The 23529-nt window shown below is 43.6% G+C and overlaps 1 protein-coding gene across 5 annotated transcripts in view; it reads left to right on the forward strand.

The window, feature by feature from the left end:
* MLLT10 (MLLT10 histone lysine methyltransferase DOT1L cofactor) overlaps positions 1–23529 on the forward strand; it is a 163325-nt gene that overhangs the window by 1184 nt on the left and 138612 nt on the right. For 4 of the 5 annotated variants that reach the window (XM_040967959.1, XM_040967958.1, XM_040967960.1 and 1 more), the window contains exon 3: positions 8879–8958. In XM_040967959.1, the coding sequence (XP_040823893.1) occupies positions 8879–8958 (80 nt within the window). Of the gene's footprint in view, positions 1–8878; positions 8959–21429; positions 22756–23529 lie in introns of those variants that run through there. The other variant, XM_040967962.1, reaches the window with a different exon arrangement.

Raw genomic sequence — 23529 nt, forward strand, 5'->3', positions numbered from 1 at the left:
GTCTAGGGACAGGCGGAAGACTCTAGTAAGAGACTTTTTTTGTTTTTGACCCTTGGAATCGCTGCTGTTCCATTTCTTGTGGTACGGGGTTGTGGGCCAACCAGGTATGCCTTTGGTTGCTCCCTGGTCCTTCACCACCTCAGCTGCTTCCCATTGCTCAGGCTGCCATTAAGTGGTGCAGGTGCTGGGTCTTCCTGCCCTGGACGCTGCCAAAGGAGAGTACTATCGCAGCATGAAGTGTTCAGGTGCATTCTTTAAAGCCTGGAATACTGACTGGGAAGGGAGACTAAGAGGCACCTGGAATTAACTTCTGCTGAGAACGGATGCAATTACTCCCAGTTCCTCTTCAAGAACAGTGAAGTTGCATATCTTCCTTTTTTAAAGAGTGAAACAATTATGTGTTAAGACTACTCACTGATGTTAACGTGTCAGGACTGGTATATCAACATTCCTGCTACAGTGTTCATTGGCATTAATGGAGGTGTTTCTTACGTATTGGTTGATAAATTACAAGCTTTTGATAAATAGCCACTGTCTTTTCAATATAGGAAATGTTCATTTAAATCTTAAAATTTCCTCTATAACAGTGCTCCCAAATAAAAATAAAAGTCCGTGGACACCAATGCTGTATTTCTTGGCTGGTCAGATGTTTTGTTCTGACACTCACAAATGTTTATGTTAGATGGGCAAGCACTGTAGCACAGCAAGTGAAGTTGTTGCCTGCGACTCCAGCATCTCATGAGCATCAGTTCTAGTCCAGACAGAACCAATTTCCATCGCGTCCCTTACTAATGCACCTAAGAAAGCAGTAAACGGTGCCTGGGCCTTTGCCACCTGCATGAAAGACTGGAGGGAGTTCTGGGCTCCTGGCTTCAGCTGGGACATTGCTGCCATTTAGGGAGTGACTTGACAGAAGATCTGTCTGTCCTGCACTGTCACTCTAGCCTTTAAAAGAATAAGGTAAAAAATTTAAAATATGTAATTATTTTTATTTGAAGGATTTACATAGAGAAGAGAAGACACATCTTTTACTGGTTTACTCCGCCACGGGCTGCAATGATCTGGAGCTGAGATGATCCAAAGCCAGGAGCTTCCTCTGGGTCTCTGGTATGGGTGTAGGAACCCAAGGGCTTGAGCCGTCCTCTACTGCCATCCCAGTCTGTAAGCAGGGAACTGGTTCAAAGTGGCGCAGCCAGGACATGAATTGGCACCTATATGGGATACTGGTACTAGCAGGCAAAAGAGTATCCTATTGAGCCTTTGCACTTGTCCCAAATATTAATTTTTTACAAAGTTTAGAAGCTCAGGACTTAGCATTGTAGGCCTGGGAAAAGCAGTAGACAACGGTCCAAGTTCCCGGCGCTGTACCCATGTGAGAGACCCGGAGGAGGCTCTGGGCTCCTGGTTAAGGGCTGGCCCAGCTCTCATCATTCCTTCTGTTGGAGGTGGGTGAACCAGTGTATGGAAGATGTGTGTTCCCTCTCTCTGTAACTCTGCCTTTGAAATTAAAAAATGGTCTGGTGTGGTAGCCTGGTGGCTAACGTCTTCACATTGCATGTGTTGGGATACGTACGGGCGCTGGTTCTAATCCCGGCCACCCTGCTTCCCATCCAGCTCCCTGCTTGTGGCCGGGGAAGCAATCAAGGATGGCCCAAAACCTTGGGACCCTGAACCCGTGTGAGACGAAGAAGAAACTCCAAGCTCCTGGCTTTGGATTGGTGCAGCTCTGGCTGTCATGGCTGCTTGGGATGATTCATTCAACAGATGGAAGATCTTTCAGTCTCTCCTCTCTGTATCCCTCCTCATCTCTGTGTCTCTGCCTTTCCAATAATATTAAAAATAAATAAAAAGGAATATAAAAACAATATTTTTTAAAATCTAGAAGTTTAGGTTTTGGAATGTTAGAAAGTTTATTCAATTTTTTTGAGGCAGAGACGGAGCAGACGTTCACCTTTTGTTTTGCTCCCCAAATGGACAGAGTGGTTTGAGACTGTGGCTGGATCAGGGCCTGAAGCCGGGATCAGTGAACTCACTCAATCCACATCTCACAGTGGGTGACGGGGTGAAAGTGATAGAACCTGCATCTCTTACATTCTGCACTGGCAGGTAGCTGGAGTTAGGAGCTAGAACTGGGAATTGAACCCAGGTAGCATCTGATTTGGATTGGGATTAGCCACTAGTTTGAATTTTGGCTCCTGGTTTTATAGTTAACATATTAGCAAGAGTCTGCTGAACAAGTTCATTTGTGATCAGCTGAATATTTTCAGGTTTATATATATATGTTTTTTTTTTCTTTTAGATTTATTTATTTTTATTGGAAAGGCAGATATACAGAGGAGGAGAGACAGGAAGATCTTCAGTCTGATTGTTTACTCCCCAAGTGGCCGCAACAGCTGGAGCTGAGCCCATCCAAAGTCAGGAGCCAGGAGCCTCCTCGGGGTCTCCCACGCGGGTACAGGGTCCCAAGCTTTGGGCCATTCTCGACTGCTTTCCCAGGCCACAAAAGTAGGGAGCTGGATGGGAAGTGGGGCTTCTGGGGTTAGAACTGGCACCCAACCAGCGTGTTCAAGGTGAGGACTTTTACCTCTATGCTATTGCACTGGGCCCAGGTTTATATATTTTTCTAAAGATTTAGTTATTTTTATTGGAAAAGCAGATATACCGAGAGGAGGAGGGACAGAAAGGAAAGTCTTTCATCCGATGGTTTACTCCCCAAGCGGCCACAACAGCTGGAGCTTAGCCAATCCAAAGCCAAGAGCCTGGAGTCTATCTGGGTCTCCCATGTTGATGCAGAGTCACAAGGCCTTGGGCCATCCTTGACTGCTTTCCCAGGCCATAGGCAGGGAGTTGGATGGGAAGTGGAGCTGCCTGTACTAGAACTGGTACTCATATGGGATCCCAGTGGCATGTAATGGAGAGTATTTTAGCTGCTAGGCCACCACGCTGGGCCCAGAAGCCAGAAACTCATCTCGATCAGGAACGTAAGTACTTGAGCCATTCATTTTACTGGATCAAGACAGTAGTAGGTTCCCAAATATGGGTGTTCCGAGTAGCAGCAAGAGTAACAGCAGCAGCCTGATTTGCTGTGCCATAACACCATCCTACATATTCTGTTTTGGTTATTGTTTCTTTGCATCTATTTGAATAATAGGGTGGCGGTGGGAGGATGGGAAAAGAGAAGCAAGTACCTCACATCTACTGGTTTACTCATGCCTGTGGCACCTAGAACTGGGATCAACCAAAGACAGGAATCTAGAACTGCATCCAGGTCTCCATGAGGGTGGCAGGATCCCAGCAGCTGAATTTTCTTCTGCTGTGTCCGACATTAGCATCAATAGGAAACTAGATCAGAAGTAGTATCTCTGTGCGGTGGCCTAGCGGCTAAAGTCCTCTCCTTGAACGTGCCGCTGGGGTCCCTTATGGGCACCGGTTCTAATCCTGGCTGCCCTGCTTTCCATCCAGCTCCCTGCTTGTGGCTTGAAAAGGCAATTAAAGCTTGGGATCCTGAAACTGTGTGGGAGACCTGGAGGAAATTCCTGGCTACCAGCTTCAGATTTGCACAGCTCCGTCCATTGCAGTTACTTGGGGAGTGAAGAGTTGGATGAAAGATTTTCCTCTCTGTGTATCTGACTTTGTAATGGAAATAAGTAAGTCTCTAAAAAAAAAAAAAAAAAAAAAAAAAGGAGTAGGTGGAACATCTTTTTTTTTTTTTTAAGATTTATTCATTTTTATTGAGAAGGCAGATTTAGAGAGGAGAGACAAAGATCTTTTGTCCACTGGTTTACTTCCCAAGTGACCACAACAGCCAGAGCTAAGCTGAACTTTATCCAGGTCTACCACTCAGATGCAGGGTCCCAAGGCTTAGGTCATCCTTGACTGCTTTCCCAGACCACAAGAAGGGAGCTGGATGGGAAGTGGAGTAGCTAGGACACGAACTGGCGTCCACATGGGATCGCAGAGCATGCCAGGTGAGGACTTTGTCACCAGACTACCATGCCTGGCCTGAGTAGCTGGAACTTAAACTCAGATAAGAGTTTCAGGTGTCAAGCACCACAGACTCTCTGATCTGGGAGTTTGGGCATCACAGGTAGTGGCTTATGCCATTGTACCTCAAAGTCAGATTCTCATGTACATTTTTTTTGTTGTTATTAAAAATATTTTATTGGAAATGCAGATCTATAGAGAGAAGGAGAGACAAAAATATCTTTCTTTTTCTGGTTCACTACCCAGATGATGGCAAAAGCTGGAGCTGATCTAATCTGGAGCCAGGAGCCTTTTTCAGGTGTTCTGTACTGGTACAGGGTCCCAAGGCTTTGGACTATGCTCTACTTTCCCAAGCCATAAGCAGGTAGTCGGACTAGAAGTGGAACAGCTGGGACATGAAGCAGCATCCATATGGGATCCTGGTGCCTAAAGGGGGTGGTTTAGCCAATACCCTACACCATGTACTTTTTTGAAGTAACAGTTTTATTGATGTCATTGAAAATAATTTATTTAAAGTGTAAAATTCAGTGTCTTAGTATATTCACAGTGTCTGCAACCATTACCATGATCGGTTGTATATCCTTTTCATGACCCTAAAACCTTAGGCATTTATTTATTTCTTTTTAAAGATTTACTTGTTGGGGACTTGGTGCAGTAGCCTAGTGATTAAAGTCCTCACTTTGTACATGTTGGGATCCCATATGGGCATCGGTTTGTGTCCTGGCTGCTCCACTTCCAATCCAACCCCCTACTTATGGTCTGAGAAAGCAGTCGAGGATGGCCCAAAGCCTTGGGGCCCTGTGCCTGCATGGGAAACCCAGAAGAAGCTTCTGGCTCCTGACTTTGGATAGACTCATTTCTGGCCATTGCGGGGGCTTGGGGAGTGAACCAGCGATTGGAAGATCTTTCTCTTTGTATCTTTTTCTTTGTAAAATCTGACTTTCCAATGATAATAATAATAATAATAATAATAATAATAATAATAATTGATTGAGTTAAAAAAAAAGGCGGGAGGTAGAGAGGGAGAGGTGATACAGGGGACTGGGAGTGAAAGAGGGAAAGAGAAAGATCTCTTCCATTTATTGCTTTGTGTTCCAAACAGCTGTAACAACCTGTTTTGAGGCAGGCTGAAGCCAGGAGCTCTACCTGAGTCTCCTGTGTGGGCTGGCAGTGGTCCATATCCTTGGGCCAGCTTTTGCTGTTTTTCCCAGACCATTAGCAGGGAGCTGGATTAGAACTGGAGCAGCCAGGGCTTGGCATGAGATGGCTGGATGGCTAAATCATTACCTTGCAGGTGGGGATGGCATTTGGGAATCTGTTCCTGTTCAGGCTGTTCTAATTCCCATCCAGTTCCTTGCTTATGATGGGAAGGCAGTGAAAGATGGCCCAAAGTCTTGGGACCCTCCACCCATGTGGGCTAATCAGTAGTTCCTAGCTTTGGATAAGTTTTTTTTTTAAAGATTTATTTTTTTTAATTTTTATTGGAAAGGTGGATATACAGAGAGGAGAGACAGAGAGGAAGATCTTCCGTCCGATGTTTTACTCCCCAAGTGAGCGCAAAGGCCGATGCAACGGCTGATGCTATGCCGATCTGGAGCCAGGAGCCTCTTCCACGCGGGTGCGGGGTCCCAAAGCATTGGGCCGTCCTTGACTGCTTTCCCAGGCCACAAGCAAGGAGCTGGATGGGAAGCAGGGCTGCCAGGATTAGAACCAGCACTCATATGGGATCCTGGGCGTGCAAGGCGAGGACCTTAACCACTGCGCCCTCGCGCCGGGCCCAAGTTTTTTTTTTTAAAGATTTATTTATTTTTATTGGAAAGGCAGTCACAGAGGAGGAGAGACAGAGGGGAAGATCGTCCATCCATTGATTCACTCCCCAAGTGGCTGCGGCACTGGAGCTGCACAGATCTGAAGCCAGGAGCCTCTTCCGTGTTTCAAACGTGGGTGCAAGGTCCCAAGGCTTTGGGCCGTCCTCGACTGTTTGCCCAGGCCACAAGCAGGGAGCTGGATGGGAAGCAGGACCGCTGGGATCAGAACCAGTGCCCATATGGGATCCCAGGTGCGAGCAAGGTGAGGACTTCAACTGCTAGACTGTTGCACACGGCCCAGCTTAAATCAGTTCAAGCTTTCATTGTTGTGGCCGTTTGGGGAGTGAACCATTAGATGGAGGATCTTTGTAAATCTGATCTGTCAGTCCAATAAAAATATATAAATCCTAACAAAAGAAAAAAAAAATGGGGCCTTGCATGATGGCTTACGGCTAAAGTCTTTACCTTAAATGCCTTGAATGCACTGGGATTCCATATGGGCGATGATTCTAATCCCGGCCGCCCTGCTTCCTATCTGGCTCCCTGCTTATGGCGTTGAAAGCAGTCGAAGACAGCCCAAAGTCTTGGGACCCTGCACCTGGGTGGGAGACCCGGAAGAAGCTCCTGGCTTCGGATCAGCTCAACTCTGGCCATTGTGGTTGCTTGCGGAGTGAATCATTGAATGGAAGATCTTTCTCTCTGTATAGCTGACTTAGCAATAAAAATAAATACATTAAAAAAAAAAGTGGAGTGTCCAGGACACAAACTGTTACCCATATGGAATACCTGCACCACTGATAAAAGATTAGCTTGCTCTGCCATGTGGCTGGGCACTCAATTTTTATTGTTTTTAAAATTTTTTTGAAAGGCAGATTGTTTAGAGAAACGACAGACTAGTGGTCTTTCGTACCCTGGTTCACTCCCCAAGTGGCTGTAATGACTGACACTGAGCTCATCCGAAGCCAGTAGCTTCCTCCAGGTCTCTCACATGGATTGCAAGGTCCCACAACTTTGAGCCATCCTCTGTTGCTTTCCCAAGCCAGTAACAGGGAGTTGGATGGGAAACGGAGCAGCTGGGATATGAATTGGCACTAATATAGTATCCCAGTGTATGCAAGGTGAACGCTTAAGGATTTTATGTATTGAAAGAGTTACACAGAAGGAGAAAGTTTTTTTTTTTTTTTTTTAAAGATTTATTGGAAAGGCAGATTGACAGAGTTGGAGAGAGTGAGAGAGAAGGATCTTCCTTCTGCTCTGACCACTTCCTAAGTGGCAGCAATGGCCAGAGCTGAGCTGGTCTGAAGTCAGGAGCCAGGAGCTTCTGGGTTTCCCATGCAGGCACACAATGCCAAGGCTTTGGGCCGTCCTCAACTGCTGTCCCACACCACGAGCAGGGAGTTGAATGGGAAGGGAAGGAAAGGGGAAGTAGAGCAGCCAGGACAGGAACTTTCACCCATATGGGATTCTGGTATGTGCAAGTTGAGGATTTGGCTACTAGGCAATTGCGTGGGACCCTACAGATATTTTCTCTCTGCTGGTTCACTCCACAAATGGCTGGGACCAACAGAGCTAGGCCTGTCCGAAGCCAGGATCCAGGAGCTTCTTCCCAGTCCCCATGTAGGTGAAGGAGCCCAAGCACCTGGGTGATACTCTGCTGCTTTCCCAGGTCCTAAGCAGGGAGCTGGATTGGAAGTGAGAGTGGTGTAGCTGGAGGCAGTGTCCCTGTGGGATGCTGGTGCTGCAGGCGGGGGTGGCATTTACTGGCACACCACAGTGCCTGCTCCGTACCTTCTATACCTGAATTTGCCGGCTCTGGATGTTTTGTGTAAATAGAAGCATCTTCCTTTTAGAGATCCGTTTTTTTTCTCTACTTCCCTTTGTTTATTTTGAAAGGTGGTTTGAGAATCTGTTAATTAGATCAATCTAAAATGCTTGCTGTTTATAAATTGTGTGTAGAAGGTAGCGAATTTTTGAAAATGCTTTAGCAAAAAAGTCTGTTTTGAATTTTATGTAATGTTCTACCTATCAAAAGAAAAAATAAAATTTAGATGTATGTAGACAAGAATTTCATTAAAAATCTAAAGTCCATATAATAATGATTTTTAATGATTTATGTATTTCTCTTCTTGAATGGCCGATTTACTGAGAGGAAGAGAGGCAGACAGGGTTGTGGGGGTGTCTTCATGTGCTAGTCCACTCTGCAACTGAAGTTACTGGAGCTGGGCTTGTCCAGAACTGGGAGCCTCTGGGTCTCCCATCTGGGTGCAGGGGCCCAGGGACTGAGTCATCTTTCTGTACTTTCCCAGGTAAGGTTCTGGATTGGAAGTGGAGCAACCAAGATATGAACCAGTGCCCATATTTTTTGCAGACACTGCAGGCTGCAGCTTACCTTGCTGCACCAAAGCACTGGGTTCCTTTTGATTAGTTTTCAAAGCTTTATTTGTTTGCAAGGCAGTGTGACAGAGAGTTAGAGATGTCTTCCTTTTTCAGATATCTGTATCAGCCAGAGTTGGTTCAGGCCAAAGCCACAAGTCTGAAACTCCATCTGGGTTTCCTACGTGGGTGGCAGTGATGCAGTAACATTATCTTCTGTCTTCCCAGGAGATTAGCAGGTGTCTAGATGGAAAGTGCCAGGTCCCATATTAGCACTTCAGTATGGGACGGAGATAGCCCAAGCAATGGTCTCACCCTTGTACCATGACACTTGCCCTCCTTATGATTTTAAATTAAAAGCATTTTTTATTTTATTTTATTTTTTTGAGAAGTAGTGAGAAGAAAGATTTTGCTTCAGTGTGCTGGTTTATTCCCCACATGCCTATGAAGGCTGGAGTCATGAGCTAGTGCCAGGTGTAAAACCTGGGTACTCCACCATGGGATGCAGATCCTAACTGCTAGACCAAATGCCTAGCCCAACTATCATACCATGTGAATTAAATGACTTTACCTGTGGTAAGTCGAATGTAAAATATTTTTCTGTAGGGCAAATGGTTGACTAGAGAACAGTTTGAGAGGTAAATAAGACTGAAACAGGGTGTTTGATTTTTCCACAGTTCTTCTAATACCTTTTCACCATTTCGTTTTAATAGCTTGCTATGGCATTGTTCAAGTACCCACTGGACCATGGTTTTGCAGGAAATGTGAATCCCAGGAGAGAGCAGCAAGAGTGGTAAGGACTGTTTATCAAAAGCATTAAAGTACTTCAGATGCTACACTAATGCTGTTTGGAGGGTTGTCAGCCTTCATTCATAATAGTATAAGTTAAGAGAGAATTCGAGCCAAATATTAACTTGGAGTTTTAAGCAAACTTGTAAAATTTGAAAGAAAAGCAGAACCAAATAAATAAATGTTAATGGAAACCTGGTAAACATTTATATAAAGCCTTACTTGGTCTTTATTAACTAGTTACAGGATTATTGATGATGAAGTGGTTTGCAGATTTTCGTTGGGTAACTGTGGAGTGTCACAGTAGAAATCTAAGGAAGTTAAATTGATTGTTCTGCTAGATATTATTTAATGGGACAAAAGAAAAAACTTCAGTGAATATCTTACTCTTTTTTTTTTTTTGCCACATCTGCATGTTTAATTTTGAATACCTACCATTTTCAAACAATTATTCCCTTTGACAAGACAAGATTTTTTTTTTTTTTCTTTTTCATTCGGTTGGCCACCTTCTTAATACTTGTGTTAATACTCGTAAGAATGAGGGAAGTATATATATATAGGTCAAAACATTTTTCTGGTTGAACTTCTGGTAGTACTGGGGAGGATGGATTTAATCTATTAATCATACAAAGCTATTACTGTTTGCAAAATATAGTTTCTTTTGGTGTTGATTAAAGAATTTGGAAAGTAAGAAAGCAGCATTTGAACTTCTCATGGGCATAATGAAAGAAGAAAGTTTAATTCTTGCCTGGGAAGTTTTTGATCAGTAGAAATAATGTGTGTGAGAATAATGTGTGTAGCAGAATAACAGCTGTTTTTCTTGTGTTAGAATAGTGAGATTTTAGCAAAGGGAAGATGAACTCAGTCATTAAAAATCTAGGGCTTGATGAAGTTGTGTGTAACTCTTTTTGCCCTTTTTGCTTGTTACAGAAATATATAGGAGTCTTATGCTTTAGTTTATTTATGTTAATGAGGTGAGGTGAGGCTTCTCCAGAGGGGGGTTATAGTCAATTTTTAAGGCCTGAAAAGGTCAGGACATATGAGGATGGGTACCAGGAGGGGGGTAGATGACTTGGGTGTGGGAGATGCCAGCAGCACTTGTGTCAAATGCCATTGTTGCTTGTTTTTATTCCCTTATATGTTCTGTGACTAGAGTCAAAGCAATATAAATAGGTAGTTTTCTTTAAAGGTGTATTGGGAAATACATCTTATTTCATCTTCATCTGGTGGGATATGTAGACCATTAAGATTTAAAGAGACACAGCCTCCTAAATTCCTGTGGGGTGTGTAATTCGGAAAGGTAGGGCCCTTTATGAGAAGCCAAGTCTCATTTTAATCCCATTTTAGTGAGGAAAAGGGATATATTTTTTATTTTAAATGCTAGTTTCCTCCCAAATGGCCACAATAACCAAATGTGGGCTAGGCTAAGGTCAGGAGCCTAGAACTTCATTTAGGCCTTCCTGCTGGCTGGCAGTGGCCCAAGTACTTGCACCTTCCTTTGCTGCATTCCCACATGCGTTAGCAGGGATCTGAATCAGAAGTGGAGCAGCTGAGGCTTGGACTGGTCCTTCCTCGTTTGCTGCTAACATTGCAAGCCACAATGCCAGCCCCAAAGGAAAGGTATGTTTTTTGTTGTTGTTGTTGTTGTTTGCTTAATAGATTTATTTATTTTTATTGGAAAATCAGATATACAGGGAAGAGGAGAAACAGAGAGGAAGATTTTTCTGTCTGATGGGTCACTCCCCAAGCGGCCGAAATGGCTGGAGCTGAGCCAGTTTGAAACCAGGAGCCTGGACACAGTGCAGGTGCAGGGTACCAAGGCTTTGGGCCGTCCTTGACTGCTTTTCCAGGCCACAAGCAGGGAGCTGGATGGCAAACTGGGCCACCGGCATTAAAACTGGTGCCCATATGGGATTCCAATGCATTCACAGTGAGGACTTTAGCTGCTAGGCTATCACACCGGGCCTGAAAAGGCATGTTTTTAAAAAAGATGTTATTTATTTTGATTTTAAAGGCAGAATTACAGAGAGAAGAGAGAGGTTCCATCTGCTGTTTCATATCCCAAATAGCTGCAATGGCTAGAGCTGAGCTGATCCCAAGCCAGGAGCCAGGAGCTTTTTTCCAGCTCCCACATGAGTACAGGGTTCCAAGGCTTTAACCCAACCTTCACTGCTTCCTCAGGTCATTAGCAATGAGCTGAATTGGAAGTGGAGCAGCTGAGACTTGAACTGGCATCTATATGAGATGCTTGTACCACAGGTATGGGCTTAGCCTGCTGTGCTATAGTGCTAGCCCCAAGAAAAGACATTTAAGGGATACAGGAGTGAGGAATCCTGACGTGGAGATTTGTTCATGACCCAGAAAGGGAACTGAATTGGTAGTAGTATTTCTTCCTTTGTTTGTGTGCCTCCATTTTTATTTCTCTTTCTATACATTTTCTATGCTATTTATTCCAATAATTTACTATGTGCCATATACGTGCTAAATGTTTATGTGTCGGTTACCTCACTGATTAAGACTGATTGAGTCTGTCAGAATTATGAGATAATTATTCTTATTAAAATAAGAATTATTATGGGTATGACACAATTGTTCTAACAGGAATACACACAAGTATCTTTTCTGGGCTATTATTAAGCTCCCAAGCGCCGTGTCATGTACATTTTATGTGTTACGTATCCTATTTTTTTTTATTTTATTCTTATTGCTATTATTTTATGATACAGTTCCATATTCTCTTGTCCCCTCCCCAATTCCCTCCCTCCTCTCCCCCACCTAGTTCTTCTATATCATTACTAACATATAGTTCTTCATACGCAGTCATATGTCCATCATTGCGAGCATGGACAATGGCAGAGAGTCCAGAATCCTATTGTCAAGATATAGTAAACAGTTTAATTGTAAGTCCTTCTTTGTCTGGAAGCAGAAATGCATACCACACTGCATCCTTACAATCTGGATGTTAGTCTCCATTTCATAGCTACTGTACATCCCCTCACAGGTTTGAAAGAGACAAATTCTTTTAACTTTTTTTTACTGTGGAAGAATTTGATTACATTTTCAAAGGCAAAAGAAAGCTTTGCTGAATATGTTATCCTAGGCCGACAGTTTTTTTCTTTTAGAATCTGGAATATGTTGCTCCATTCTCTTCTTGCCTGTAGGATTTCCTGTGAGAGGTCTCTTGTGAGTTTAATTGGCATTCCTTTATATATCAATTGATTTTTTTTCACGTGCACATTTAAGGATCTTTTCCTTATGTTCAATTGAAGAGAGCTTGATTATCATGTGTTGTGGTGAAGATCGCTTTTGATCAAGCCTGTTGGGAGTTCTGTGCCCCTCCTGGATCTTGTTTCCCAGTTCTTTCTCCCTTATTATTTCACTGAATACATTTGCAAACCCAGCTTCTCTTTTTATACCTTCTGGGACTCCCATAACTCTTATATTTGGTCTCTTAATAGTCTTAATTATTTTAATTCTTAAATACTTTTCTTGGCCTGATCCAGCTCTGCTTCCAGCTTTTTGTTTGTTTCCCCCTGGTGACAGGAAATATCTTCCAATTCTGAGATTTTTCCTTCTACTTGATTCATTCTATTTTGGAGACTCTCCAATGTACTTTTAATTTGCTCCACTGTGTTCTTCATTTCTAATGTATCAGCTTTCATTTGATTCATTTTGTGTGTGACATATTCCTTAAATTCCTTGGACACCTATTTTATGTGCTTCTCATTGTTGCTAAGAAGCTTTATAACAAGTGTTTTGAATTCTTTATGACCCGTTTTCTCAATGTCTTCCTCTGTGAACTCTGAGGTAGGGTAAGGTTTTTGCTCCTTTGCAGGGGAGTCTTCAGTAATATTCATTGTGTGTCTGTCTCTTCTTTTGCTCTTGGTCTTTGTAGTTCTGGTTAGCAGAATCTTCTCCTTTGGGTAGGTTTCTAAGCTCTGTCACCCACAGGTCTACAGTTTGATTTTACTTATTGCAGTTGGTAAATGGCTCTTTGTTTGCAGTCAGTTGTGCCATTCCTTCCAGCGAGTTCCAGGTTTGGGTTCTTATGTTGGATTTCCACCATGGTCTCTGCAGCTCCAGCTCCTGGCTCACCAGTTTCCATCTCCTGTGACACTGTGCTGAGGCTGTGCCATTTTCTCTACAGCCTGTCTCCCACTTCCGATTGGAGCAGGTCCTAGGAGACACCAGGTGTCCTATATGAACTAGGTGGCTATTTTTGTTTGGGTTCACCTCTGGAGCTCCTGATAAATGTCCCTGCCCACCTGGTTGCTGGTGGAGTTCTGGCTGCCGGTACAGTTCAGATCGCTGTTTGCTAAATGCCGCTAGGATATCAGTCACTGCACCACACCATTGTTTTCACTGCATTCCTGTGTCTGTCAGACTCCAGGTACTCCTCTACTGTTGTTCTGTTCTCTCTTATTTCCTGGAATGTGCCCCCTCTGCTTCACACTGGCTAGTGTTTCTTCATCTGTTTAAAAGTGTCCTTGTCCTATTCTGCCATCTTGATTCTCCTTAGTATGTTTTTTAATAAGCAAATCATCTCTTGTATCTCTGTATATCTCTTGCAAATCTCTGTATATCTCTTGCAAATCTCTGTATATCTGACTTTCCAATAAAAAATAAAGAATTAATCTTAAAAAGCGTGTGGTGGCCCGGCATGGTGGCCTAGCAGCTAAAGTCTTCGCCTTTAATACGCCAGGATCCCATGTGGTTGCTGGTTCTAATCCTGGCAGCACCGCTTCCTATCCAGCTTCCTGCTTGTGGCCTGGGAAACCAGTCGAGGACGGCCCAAAGCCTTGGGCCCCTGCACCTGTGTGTGGGAGACCCGGAAGAGGCTCCTGGTTCCTGTCTTCTGATTGGCGCAGCCCCAGCTGTGGCAGCCGCTTTTGGGAGTCAGTCATCGGACGGAAGATCTTTCTGTCTGTCTGTCCTTCTCTCTGTATATCTGACTTTGCGATAGAAATAAATCTTAAAAAGCGTATGGTACTATGATACTAAGTAGTAGAGGTTTGTAGGATTAGCTAGTATATTCAGCCTTAAAGGAAAACACATTTAATTTGTTGGGTTCAGGAGAAAGTATTTTTTTTAGATAGGTACTTATTATTCAGAATAAGCTTGAATTGTTTTATTTTTGCTGCAATTTTCAAATTAGGCGGACTATTTTTTTTTTTTTGTCTGAAAGGTAGATATACAGAGAGGAGGAGAGACAGGAATCTATCCACTGTTTCACTCCCCAGGTGGCAACAGTGGCCGGTGCTGAGCCATTCCAGAGCCAGGACCTGCTTCTTCCAGGTCTCCCACAGCGGTGCAGGGTCCCAAGGCTTTGGGCCGTCCTTGACTGCTTTCCCAGGCCACAAGCAGGAAGCTGGATGGGAAGCAGAGTAATCAGGATACATACTGGCTCTCATATGGGATCCCGGTGAGTGCAGGGCAAGGATTTAGCTACTAGGCTATCATGCAGGCCCAGATAAGCTATTAAAAGGTTTTTAAATTTTTATTGGAAAGGTGGATTTGCAGAAAAGGAAATGCAGAGGAACATCTACTGTGAACTGGTTCATTTCCCAAACAACTGCAATGGCTGCAGCTTGGGTGATCTGAAGTCTGGAGCTTTTTCTTGGTCTGCAAAGGCTGTTTAGTGTCCTGAGGCCTTGGGACATCCTCTGTTGCTTTCTCAGGCCATAAGCAGAATGTTTTATTGGAAGTGGAGTAGCCGGAACATGTACCATGCCCATATAAGATGTTAGGGCTTGCAGGCAGAGGATCAGCCAGTTGAGCTCTTGTAGCAGTCCCCACACTGCTTTTTAAATAAGAAAGTATATCCTTAAACTAGATGACTATAAATGAGTAAATGATTAAAATTGGGCAAAATAGGACTCATTTGCAACTTACATTTAATGTTATTGTTCAGCCCAGCTTTTGTTTCCTTTGTTGCTTAATGTATTTTTTCCCCTTGTTTTGCAAGGTTTTGATTTCAGAGTTTGTGACTAGTAAGCCATAAGAAAGCTTTGCTAAGGACTATCAGTTGTGGTGCAGGGTTTTAGGTGGCCAGGCATTAAGCTGCAGTTTGTTATATGGTCATCTCATATTAGAATGCCAATTCAAGATCTGGCTGCTGCAGATCTTGCACTGTTCTACTTCCGCCGCAGCTTCCTGCACTGTGCCTGCGAAGGTTGCAGACAATGGCCTAGGTAATTGGGTTCCTTCTAACCCATGTAGGATGTCTGGCCCTTGGCTTCGTCCTTTACCAGCTCTGTTCATTGGAACCATTTAAGTACTAAACCAGGGGATTCCAGTTCATTTGTCTCTTTTTTTAAAGATTTATTTATTTTTATTTATTGGAAAGTCAGATATACAGAGAGGCGGTAAGACAGAGAGGAAGATCTTCCATCCGATGGTTCACTCCCCAAGTGACTGCAACGGCTAGAGCTGAGCCACCTAAAGCCAGGAGCCAGAACTTCCTCCAGATATCCCACGCAGGTGCAGAGTTCCAAGGCTTTGGGCCGTCCTCGACTGCTTTCCCAGGCCACAAGGAGGTAGCTGGATGGGAAGCAGGGTTGCCGGGATTAGAATTGGTGCCCATATGGGATCTCGGGTGTGCACAGTGAGGACTTTAGCGACTAGGCTTACCACCCCAGGCTTCCCCTGGTTCATTCTTTTTTTTTTTTAAAAAAGATGTTTATTTTTATTAGAAAGGCTGATATACAGAGAGGAGGAGAGACAGAGAGGAAAGTCTTCTGTCCGATGATTCACTCCCCAAGTGGCCACAACGGCCAATCTGAAGCCAGGAGCCAGGAGCTCTTCCGGGTCTCCCTCACAGGTGCGTTGTACCAAGGCTATTTGGGCTGTCCTCAACTGCTTTCCTAGGCTACAACCAGGGAGCTGGATGGGAAGCAGGGCCGCCAGGATTAGAACCAGTGCCTATATGGGATCTTGATGTGTGCAAGGTAAGGAGTTTAGTCACTAGGCTACTGCGCCAGTCTGCCCTATTTTCATTTTTAAAGGGTTGGGGCTGGGCTTAGCTGAAGGTAGGAGCAAGGAATTTTCGTCTGGTTCTCTAACATGGGTGACAAGGACTTGGGTACTTGAGCCACCAGCTGCTGCTTTTGTGGCTTATGATTAGACAACTGGTTTTGAGGTGGAGCAGCCAGTGCTCCAGCTAGTACATTGATGTAGAATGCAGAAGTCCCAGGTGATGTCCTAACCACTGCACCACAAGGCCAGCCCTGAAAGGTTCCATTGTGAAACTTGGACTGTTTTTTCTTCCTGAGGACTCAGTTGTTCTTTTGGAATGTTATTTGGTATGCATCCTTATATATTTGACTCCTCATGATGCTGTCTGATTTCCATAGCTTAGATAGTCTGATAGCATAGATAGTCTGATAGCATAGATGTATGTATGTCTTTTGCATTTCATATCTTATTTCTGTTTTATGAAAGATAATCTTCGAAGTTCAGTCTTGAGATTTATGCTTATTAATTTATGCTTATTAAAGGGAGTAAACTTTTTTGTGAAGAATTAAGCCATATCTAGAATTTGCTTTTTATTTTTCAAATTCCCTTTTTTCATGATATCTTTTTGTTGCTTTAAGGATTATACTTCCTTCCTTTATTTGAATATTTCAGCATACTTACATTTTCTCAGAACTTTAAAAATTTTGTTTACTTACTTTGGTGGTAGATACCTTCATGTTGTTTGTAGTCTTTCTTATTTATTTACTTATTTATTGGAAAGGCAGATTTATAGAGAGAAGGAGAGACAAGGATCTTTCATCCGCTGGTGTACTGCCCAAGTGGCCGCAATGGCTGGAGCTGAGCCTATCCAATACCAGGAGCCTCTTCCGGGTCTCCCACGTGGATGCAGGATCCTGAGGCTTTCGGCCATCCTCTGCTGCTCTCCCAGACCACAGGCAGGGAGCTGAATGGGAAGTGGAGGGATCCTGGTGCGTATAAGGCGAGGATTTTATTCACTGAGCTATTGTATCAGGCCCTGTACTATTTTTTTTTTTTAAAGATTCGTTTATTTTTGGCTCGGCAGCGTGGCCTAGTGGCTAAGGTCCCTTGCCTTGAACTTGCCAGGATCCCATATGGCTGCTGGTTCTAATCCTGGCAGCTCTACTTCCCATCCAGCTTTCTGCTTGTGGCCTGGGAAAGCAATTGAGGATGGCCCAAAGCCTTGGGACCCTGCACCCGTGTGGGAGACCCGGAAAGAGGTTCCTGGATCCCGGCTTCGGGTCGGCGCAGCACTGGCCATTGCTGTCACTTGGGGAGTGAATCATTGGACGGAAGATCTTCCTCTCTGTCTCTCCTTCTCTCTGTATATCTGACTTTGTAATAACAATAAATAGATAAAAAAGATTCATTTATTTTAAAGGATTGTGAGGTGGAGGGAAGTGGGGAGAGAGAGAGAGAGAATACGAATGAAGCACAACAGCAAGAGTCCTAAGCCAGGAGCCAGGAACTCCCATCTGCATCTCTCCGAAGGGTGGCAAGGTTGGCACCCTCCACGGATGCAGCAGGAAGCTTGATTGGATATAGAGTAGTTGGGACTTGAACCAGCACTCTGATAAAGTATGTAGGCTGGAAATGCTTTTTAAAATTTTTTGTGACAACTGTGACATCATTAAGGATAAGACTTGTTCTGTCTTTTTATCATATCCTAATTAGCTTGTTCCCTCCACTGCTAGCAGTGTCCCATGGTCACAGCACCACAGCCAGATCTGCTGGCTTTGTGACTGTAGAGAAGTTTCAGGTAGGAAACAGGAAGGCTAAGATGCAGTGTGTAAGCTTAGTTGAACTCTTCAACATGTTCTCCTGCAAACCTCAGTACAGACCTTAGGCTTAATTTTCATAATACTGTTTGTTACTTGTTAGGGAGACTAAAAATGTTATTAATGTTGTATTCATTGATAGATTGAGTGAAAAATAAGATCAGAATTTTTTTCAGCATAAAGGAAGAGTGACAATGGCTTGGGATTGGAGTGAACATTAGTTTGCCTTATGGGATCCTAGTGGGTACAAGGCAAGGATTTAGCCACTAGGCTATCCTGCTGGGCCTTGTTTTTCTTTCTTTAACATTTATTTTAACTGGGGCTGGTGCCATGGTTCAACTGGCTAATCCTCCATCTTCAAGCATTGGTATCTCATATGGGCAGCAGCTTGTGTCCCAGCTGCTCCTCTTCCCATCCAGCTCCTCCCTGCTTGTGGTCTGGGAAAGCAGTCAAGGATAGCCCAAGGTCTTGGGGCTCTAAACCCATGTGGAAGACCTGGCAGAGGCTCCTGGCTCCCAGCTTTGGATTGGTTCTGTTGTGGCAGTGGTAATCTCTTTGGGAGTGAGCCAGTGGATGGAAGATCTTTGTCTCTCCTCTCTCTGTAAATCTGCCTTTTCCAGTACTGCTGGGTGCAGTAGCTGGAGTGTGCTGATCTGAAGCCAGGAGCAGGAGTTCCAGTTGAGTCTCCCATGTTGGCATTGGACCGTATTTCACTGCTTTCTGGGGCACAATTAGCAGACAGCTGGTTGGGTTGTGAAACAGCTGGGGCTTGAGTTGGTGCCCGTATGGGAAGGTAGCACTGCATTGCAGCACCAAAATTTGTTTTCAGGTATATTTTACTTATGATTTGGAATTGCCAAGAAACCAGGACAGAGTGTCTGAGTTTTCAATTTAAACAAATTAGGAAGCAGTGTTGCGGCTTAGAGGTTTAAAACTTCTATTTGCAACTCGAATTCCAAACAAGTGGTGGTTTGAGTCCCAATTGCTCTGTATATTTTTTAATTATTATTATTCTTGTTATATGGTTTTATTTATTTATTTTAAAGTTAGAGTTATAGAGAGAGATGGAGGGTGGGAGAGACAGTGTGCCGGTGAGCCAGGAGCAGGTGAGACTGGGACAGAGATCTTCCATCTGCTGGTTCACTCCCCAAGTGGCTTTAGTTAGGTTATTTTCTGCTGCTTTTCCAGGACCATTAGCAGGGCCAGCTGCTTCACTTCTGGTTCAGCTCCCTGCTCATAAACCTGGGAAAGCAGCAGTGGATGGACCATGTTATTTACTTGGCCCTTGCCATCCATGCTGGAGACCCGGATGGAGTTGCAAGATCCTGGTTGCTGGCTTTGGATAAGTTCAGCTCTGGCCTTTGCGGCCACTTGGGAAGCGAAACAGTGGATGAAAGATGTTTCTCCTTTCCTTTCTGTAAATGTGTTTTTTCAATAAAAGTAAATAAATCTTTAAAACCATGCATACACACAAACCACTGTGCCCTTTAAATGGATAAATCTTAAAATAAAAAAAAAATTGGCATAGATAGCTTTCTTGGGCAAGTGTATGATGTCAGAATTGGTTAAGCCATGTTTTGGGAAGCTCACAACCCATATTGGAGTGCTAGGTTCAAGTCCTGGCCAATTCACTTTAGATTTAGCTTTCTGCTGATTTCCCAGGCCACAAGCAGGGAGCTGGATGGGAAGTGGAGCTGCTGGGTTAATTGGCTCCCATATGGGATTCTGGCATGTTCAAGGCAAGGACTTTAGCCGCTAGGCTATTGCGCTGGGCCCAGATATTCAGTTTTATTAGATGTTGTCTCCAGCATGTTAATATCACATTTTGATTAAATTAATAGAGCTCATTAATGTTTATTGCCATTATGGCTATGTAATGTTATTTATTTATTTTTAAAGATTATTTAGGGGACACTATTGTTAAGTCACTGCTTATGTTGCCGATATCTCATATGATTATTGGTTTGAATCCTGGCTGTTCCACCTTGGATCTGGCTCCCTGATAACCTGCCTGGAATGGCGGCTGAAGATGGCCCAAGTGCTGGATAGAGTGCCAGGCCTACAGCTAGGCTTAAACAAGCCCTGGTTATCATAGCCATTAGGAAAGTGAGTCAATGGAAGGTGATTTTCTTCCTGTCTCTTTCTTTGCCACTCTGTCTTTCAAGTAAATGAAAAAACGAGTAACTAATTTCAAAAGAAGAATGCTGGAACACATGTATTTTTTGTAAGATTTGTTTTTATTAGGCAAATACACAGAGAGAGATATATATAAACATCTTCCATCTGCTGGTTCACTCCCCAAGTGGCCTCAGCGGTTGGAGCTGAGCCAATCTGGAGCCAGGAGCCAGGAGCTTCTTCTGGGTCTCGCGTGTGGGTGCAGGGTCTCAAAGCCTTGGGCCGTCCTTGACTGCTTTCCTAGGTCACAAGCAGGGAGCTGAATGGGAAGTGGAGTAGGCAGGATATGAACTGGCGCACATATGGGATCCCCTCATGCAAGATGAGGACTTCAGCATTAGGCTCCTGTGCCAGGGCAACGGATGTGTTTTTCATCCTTTGGTTCACTCCCTGATTTCTTTCTCGTTTTGTCGAGGAACTTCATACGCATCTCCCATATGGATGGTAGAATTCCAAGTGCTTGAGCATCAGATGTTGCCTCCCAGGAGCATTGGCAAGAAGTTACATCTGAATTGCAGTTAAGATTTGTTTTTAGGCATTGCTATACAGGATGTGGACATCCCAAGGAGTGGCTTAACTTGCTGTGCCATGATCCCCAGAAATAATTTGTGTGAGCAAAATCAAAGTCAGAAACTTTTTTTCTGTATAGCAGCCAGGAGTGGGACTCCAAGGGAGGAAAAAACTCTCAAATTGTTAAGTTTTGTATGTTTGATAAAATTAGTGACTTTTGATATTAATTAATAATTAAGCTGAATATGAACTTATTGGTTGCTGGATCAGCAGTGGAGCAGATGGGTCTCAAACTGGCATTCATACGATATGCTGGTACCACAGGTGGAGAGTCAACCTACTATATTAGACCCATGGAGTTTCTTTTTAACTACCAAAATTTCATAGTTCTCTTTTGTTCTTTTTTGTATTTGTGACTTTATTCCCTTTTATCTCACTGTTATGATTTGATGTTTTAGGAAGGAGAGTTGTTTTTTTTTTTAAAAAAAGCATTTTTATTTGTATTACCTGAGAGGCAGAGAGACTTTTTTTTATTATTATTATTATTATTAGTTACAGTGCGTGATGTGACACAATTTCATAGGCTCTGGAATTCCCCCAACCCCTCCCCGTGCTGAGAGAGACATTTTATCCATTGGTTCTCAGTTGCCTGCAATAGCAGGGGCTGGGCTGAAGCTGAATTCAGGAGCTGGAAACACAACATTGATAATGATCCTCTAGTTACTTGAGTCATGATTCTGTGCTCCTAGAGTTGTAACAGAACCTAGCTACTCTGATATGAGATTTGTTTTTTAAATTATTATTGATTTTTATTGGAAAGGCAGATTTACAGATGGAGAAACATCTTCTGTCCTCTGGTTCACTCCCCAAATGGCTGCAATGGTTGGTGCTGAGCTGATCCAAACCTAGGAGCCAGGAACTTCTTCCCGATCTCCCTGCAGGTGCAGGGTCACAAGGCTTGGACCTCCCCACTCTGCTGCTTTCCCAGGCCACAAGCAGGGGAGCTGAATGGGAAGTGGAGCAGCCAGGACATGACCTGGTGCCCATATGGGATGTTGGAACATGGAGAGGGAGGATTAACCAATTGAGACATGTTGGTCGCAGAATATGGATTTCTTAACCAGTTAGTTTAAGTGCCTACTTCTAGAGGAAATAGTTTGTAAGTAGAGTTAACTATCTGTGCTTCTGAGGAAGTTTTCCCTGCCCCGGTTTTCTTCCACAAGTGTTTCTTTTAAAGGTTTATTTATTTGAAAAGCAGTGGCAGATCGTCCATCTGCTGATTGACTTCCTAATTGGCTATCACAGCTGTAACGTGGTCAGGAACTCCATTCGGGTCGCCACGGGCAGCAGGGTCCAAGCACTTGAGCTATCTATCATCTGCTGCTTTCTGGGCACAGGATCAGAGGCAGAGTAGCAGGGACTCACACTGGCATTCTGATGGGGGATATAGACGTCCTTGTTGTGGCTTAACCTGCTTATTGTAGTGCCTGGCTTCCTCCCAAGGTGTTATTTTGTTTGGTATTTTCTATTTTCAGTCTGTCCTTTTGACTTGATTTTTTCCCATTCTGCTCATAGACATTTTTGAATCTTCATGTGGATTCTGCCCCCTTTATATTTTCATCCTTTTTCCTTTTCCCTAGCAAACATCTTAGAAGAATAAAACCTCAGTTAATATCTCCACTTTTCCAGCTACCTTTTGTATTTTAGTCACTCAGTTATGCTTCATGATTGAGATAGAGCTTAGCTGTCATTATAACCAATAATATGTGAAATTGGCATTTGCTGTAGCGCTTTCATCATGGACATTGTCCACCTCGTTTTGTGTGCCTTAGCACACACTTCTGTGTTCAAGAAGTTTTTTTTTTTTTTTTTTAAGATCATTTTGGATCAGGAAAATTATTTCCCTTGAAAATTTCTGGTATGTTTCTTCCCTTTTTATATATTTATTAAACTCATTCTGGTTTTCTTTTTTCTGGGCTACCAGGTAGCCCAGATAAATCTGGCCTTAAGTAACTGCAGCTGTGTAAATCTTGCCACTAGTGTATTTGTTTCCTCATCCGCCTCCTGCTGAGTTTAGGACCTCACCTCTTATCTCTGTTTCTCTGCGTGTTGATTTCATTCTCTCATACTGCAGACTCTCTACTCCATGAGGCTGGAACCATGACTACCGGCAGCTCTTGACTCTCCTCTTCCCAGACCCTTCTACCAGAAGAAGGGTTGTCTTGAAGAATCCTGGGAAAGACTCTGATTGGCCTGTCTTGGATCATGTACCCATCATCCCTGTGGCTGGAGTGGGGAGGGTATGAATGGCAACCTTCAATAGAACTACATAGTTGGAGTCAGGGGTAAGAGCAGTTTCCCTAATGCAGGGGGGTGGGTGCTGTTTATGAAGAAGGGGCCTGCTTATGAAGCAGGTGACCAATGGGGTATCTATGTTTATATTCTATTTTGAATTTTTATAAGGCAGGCCCTTTATTGTAAGCTGCCTCAATTTCTTTTAGAAAAATTTTGACGATGTGGGTGTTGTGTGGTATAGCAAGTTAAGCTGCTGCTTACAAAATGTTGCATATTGGATATCTGGGTTTTTGTTTTCCTTCACTTCTGTGCACTTTGGGCTTTGGGAGTTACTGGGATGATGGCTCACATGCTTAAATCCCTGCCACCCACATGGGAGCTGTTGGTTTCGGCATGATCCTGCCTATTGTAATCATTTCGGGAGAAAATTAGCAGGTAGAACATTTCCTCCTTTGTTTTCTCCTCCCCTCCTTTCCTAGATTTATTGACAAGAAAAAGGAGAAATATTTATTTATTTTTATTTGAAAGGCAGATTTACAGAGCAGGAGAGACAGATCTTCCTTCTGCTGATTCCCTCTACAAATGGCTGCAGTGGCTAAAGCTGAGCTGATCCTGAGCCAGGAACTTTTAAATAAAAATAAACAAATATAAAAACACTGCTAAAAAAAAAAAGTAATAGTAGGGCCTGGCGCTGTAGTCTCATCGCTAAAGTCCTTGCCTTGTATTCCCTGGGGTCCCATATGATTGCTAGTTGGTGTTCTGGCTGCTCTATTTCCCATCCAGCTCCCTGCCTGTGGCCTGGGAAAGCAGTGGAGGATGGCCCA

The sequence above is a fragment of the Ochotona curzoniae genome, unplaced genomic scaffold (assembly GCF_017591425.1).
Source record: "Ochotona curzoniae isolate NIBS_2020 unplaced genomic scaffold, NIBS_Ocur_1.0 scaffold_4683, whole genome shotgun sequence".
Lineage (NCBI taxonomy): Eukaryota > Metazoa > Chordata > Mammalia > Lagomorpha > Ochotonidae > Ochotona > Ochotona curzoniae.